We start from the raw sequence: 3,568 nt of genomic DNA, 5'->3' as shown, positions 1-3,568 counted from the left end.
GCAAGAAGAAATTAAAAAACAAACATTCATATGCTGCATCCGCACAAATAGAACAAGATACTTGTGCACCTCCTGCCGCAGTACGAATTTGAGCATTGACGCCCCTCTGAAATTTAAAAACAAACGCATGCATACAACATATACCCATATGCAGAGCCACACATGCATACATATATATCTGTATCTGTGCGCGTGTGTACGTGAAGGCACGTTGCGCGGTTCTCTCAACTTGGGACGAGGATTTCTCGCCCTCGCCTGCCTCACTCCGTCTATCGGTATTCCTATTGTTTTTGATTACTCTCCTCCAACTTCACATTCGCGACAACTCACTCGCTCACTGTAGCACAATTACAGGGTAGGGGCAATAACGCACGGAAGGCACACGCCCATCCGGGCGAACACACACACACACACGCACGGAAGCGTTGGAGGAGATGCCTAAAAGAAATGGGGGAAAAAAATAAGAATAAATAATAAAAAAGTAAAAATAAAATGCAACAAGCGAGTGCGGAGTTCTACCCACAACGCACATGCCGCCGATGTTCAAAGACTCACAGCCGAACTCTATTTGCCGCTAACGAGGGGAGTGAGGAAGCAAACGTGGGAACAGACCCACGGAAACTAGGAGAAAAAAAAAACTGTTTTAACAAAAAAAAAAACAAGCAGCATGTGGTGAAAAAAGCAACAAAACCATAAAACAAGCTTCTAGCCGGGCCGAGGGAGAGCAAGTTCTGGGGGGAGGGGGGCTACAGATGTTGATGCGCCCGCTACGCCTTTTGTCGAAAAGGCAAAAAAAAAAAACTCCGCCTAGTCTTCCTTCACCGCAAAAACGAAGAAGAGCAACAAGAACAACAATAACAACGACAACAAAGAGCATAGTAAAAAACAAACCACAAGACAAATAAACGAGAGAGTACGTTGTAGTAAAGAAAAATAAAAAAAAAAGGACGCGTGCGTGAATACTTATACTTACTTACAGAGTTGTATGGAAGTTTGCCACATGTACCGGCCAAAGAACACCAGGGAACACTACGGTTGTTACTGCTTCCATGCATATGTGTGGAGAAGCATACACGTCCACTCTCATGGCTTCAGAAGCAGTGATCGGGCAAACCAGCCCACCCACCACGATGCTAAACGATACTGGCTACTCCCCACATTCAAGTGCGTCTAGGAGAATCAATGCAACGTCATTTGTCACACCTAGCCGCTTCATCTCTCCCTGTAGACTTAAATACCGGTTGCAGCGTTCCTCTTCAACCCATCCATGATCCCCTGCCCCACAAAACAGACATTTATGAGGGTAGCGGCACTTGCGGTGAGCCCCCCTCAATGCATAGTCACATCCTCGTCTTGGCTCGGCCGAAGGTCCAGAGCCGTTGTGCTTGAGACACAGCCTCTCGTTTTTCCGTTTCATCGTATACCAGTAGTAAACTCCAAACTGGGCATCCGGTGGGAAGATGCGTTTCCGCTTCCACGACTCAAATAACTGCAATACGCCTTCTGGGTCTTTCCGGGAGAAGCTCACGACAGTAAGATGTCGCAGGAGCTCCTCTGCGTAAAGCCGCTTTAACAACCTCGACACATCATCGCCTGTTCGAGGAGGCCATTCTTGCGCCGACTTTATTGCGCTGAAACGTACATCATTCATCATATCCCTCAAAGAACAGACCTGAGACGAGTTGCGGTGCAAATCACTCAAAGTGTCTCGATTCAAATTCAATTCATGTGGGGGACCCTGGGATACATGATGATGATAGCTGGACTGGCAATCGCTCCTGTGTCGCCTTCGCGGTGAATCCATCACAGCGCTTTTCAGCCAAGCTGCGGCGGCAGTGGGGCCCCCATCATGGTCCCTCTCTGCCAGAACACTCGCTTCCCCAGGCCCGCCTTCTCGGGGCGAGGAAAGAGGTGAACAGCCAACAGCAAGTGGCGGCCTGCAACACGGCCGCCGACCACTGTCACGAAATGATGCAGTTGAACGAGTGCCACTTGAACCGTCCCCTCGGTTCAATGCTCTGCCGTTCGCCAGCTGTGGCACCAGAGGATCGGTCCCTTTTCCTTCCACGGAATGCCAATCAAGCGGGATTGCTTTTACTTCCGGTCGCTTTACCGTCGCCGTCAAATGGGTGTCAGAAGTTGCTGCAGAAGTGTCGTTCGTGTCTCTTGTTAGCTGCGCCATAAGCTGCGTGATGGAATGTCGTGGCCGGCAGCAAGGAGGGGCACGCCTTGGCAAAGATGAACGCGGGCCTTCACCCTGTGTCGTTCCCGCCAAGGGGTGAGAGAGCGCCCTCATCGTCATCCTCGTCCAGTCAGCAAGAGAAGCTTCGGTGTTGCAAGAGGCAGTAAGCCCCCCCACGGGGGCCACCAACGGGGGTGACAAGTGAGAACCAACACTGTTCTTCAACGTGGGCACGGGCGTTTTCCGCGCAGCGCTGGGCGGGCATTCATTTATCCACGTCCTATCGCTGCTGAAGAGTCCACAGAGAGTTGTAAGTGGGGCGGCGGGTATCTGGGGGAGCCCAGAGGGGTGCGTGACAGCATCAGCAACGGTATCCATCGTGGCCGCATGCAGGGGCTGTTCAGAGGAGGTTTCATCAAGCAGGTCGTCAAGCAGGCCACTGTGCAAAAGCGACAACTCTATGGCATTTGAGCCATCGCAGCGATTTTCCTTTTCCGAGGCACATTTTGCTCCTTTACACAACGGCGGACCTCCGAAGTAATGAGTGTTGCCTGACGATACACTGTCGTATTCTCCAGGAGAGGCCGAGGAGGAAGATCTTCGGGCATCTTGCGGGGACATTTCTTTCAAGTGGCCCCAACCACAACCAAAAAAGCCATCTGGACGAGTAAGCTCCCAGTGAACCACCCCGGGAACACCCGCATTCAAGCAGTGATCGTGTACTTGAGACACGGCAGCACCGGATAAAACAAGAGGCATACATTCCGCTTCGCATGCTCCTGCTCTGTATTCCATCACGATCCCCTATATGCCCCCAAGAGAGTTGAAGATCTAATGCTTTATTTATTTATTCTCTTTTTTTTATATATTCCGCTTTCTTCGCTATATATATTTGCTCCGGACCGTCGGTGAATGTATCCTCCTTCGTGTGTGTTACGAGGAGGAATTTAACTACCCGGCTCTGTCGCTTTCTACTACAGGCACTGACCTGAAACAACAATTCCTCAGACGAGCTGCCTAGAATGTATCAAGTTAATAAACTAAAATGAGAAAACAAGCAGCGTTTTAGGAATTCCACAACGCTTCCTCGTTTCGCCTTTACCTATGAACTCTCACTTCTGGTATAGTTAACTTTGGTCCCTGGCTTCTCCCTAATAATGAAAGTTATGTTATAAATAAGCGTTTGAATGAAAAGAAGGAGTTGTATCTGTGTATCTGTGTATCTGTGTGTCTATCTCTGAAGGGCCGCCTCAGTCCTCTCGGTGCCTACCCTACAGCTGCGTGTGGTGTGCGGTGCGGATCCTGTGACTTCTTCTTCTTAACCGCTGCAAGCTGAGGAATACGACGCGGTGGTGTTTGAGCAGCACGACTTCCTCTCCGCGGAAG

At 50.1% G+C, this 3,568-nt stretch overlaps 1 protein-coding gene across 1 annotated transcript, besides 3 other annotated features; it reads right to left on the bottom strand.

Annotated features, from left to right (window-relative positions):
- Nucleotides 1-398: 398 nt before the first annotated feature.
- Nucleotides 399-418: a microsatellite.
- A 38-nt stretch (nucleotides 419-456) lies between these two features.
- Nucleotides 457-493: a microsatellite.
- Nucleotides 494-824: 331 nt separating this feature from the next.
- Nucleotides 825-870: a microsatellite.
- A 277-nt stretch (nucleotides 871-1,147) lies between these two features.
- Tco025E_01223 (uncharacterized protein) lies at nucleotides 1,148-2,941 on the bottom strand (the record flags this gene model as incomplete). The annotated part of the gene is made up of 1 exon (XM_029368161.1): nucleotides 1,148-2,941. One exon carries the CDS (start codon nucleotides 2,939-2,941, stop codon nucleotides 1,148-1,150), a length of 1,794 nt encoding a protein of 597 aa, XP_029231682.1.
- Nucleotides 2,942-3,568: the final 627 nt, after the last annotated feature.

The sequence above is a fragment of the Trypanosoma conorhini genome (genome assembly GCF_003719485.1).
Source record: "Trypanosoma conorhini strain 025E chromosome Unknown Tco_14.4_contig_00038, whole genome shotgun sequence".
Taxonomy (NCBI): domain Eukaryota; phylum Euglenozoa; class Kinetoplastea; order Trypanosomatida; family Trypanosomatidae; genus Trypanosoma; species Trypanosoma conorhini.
This window is presented reverse-complemented; position numbering and strand designations above follow the sequence as displayed.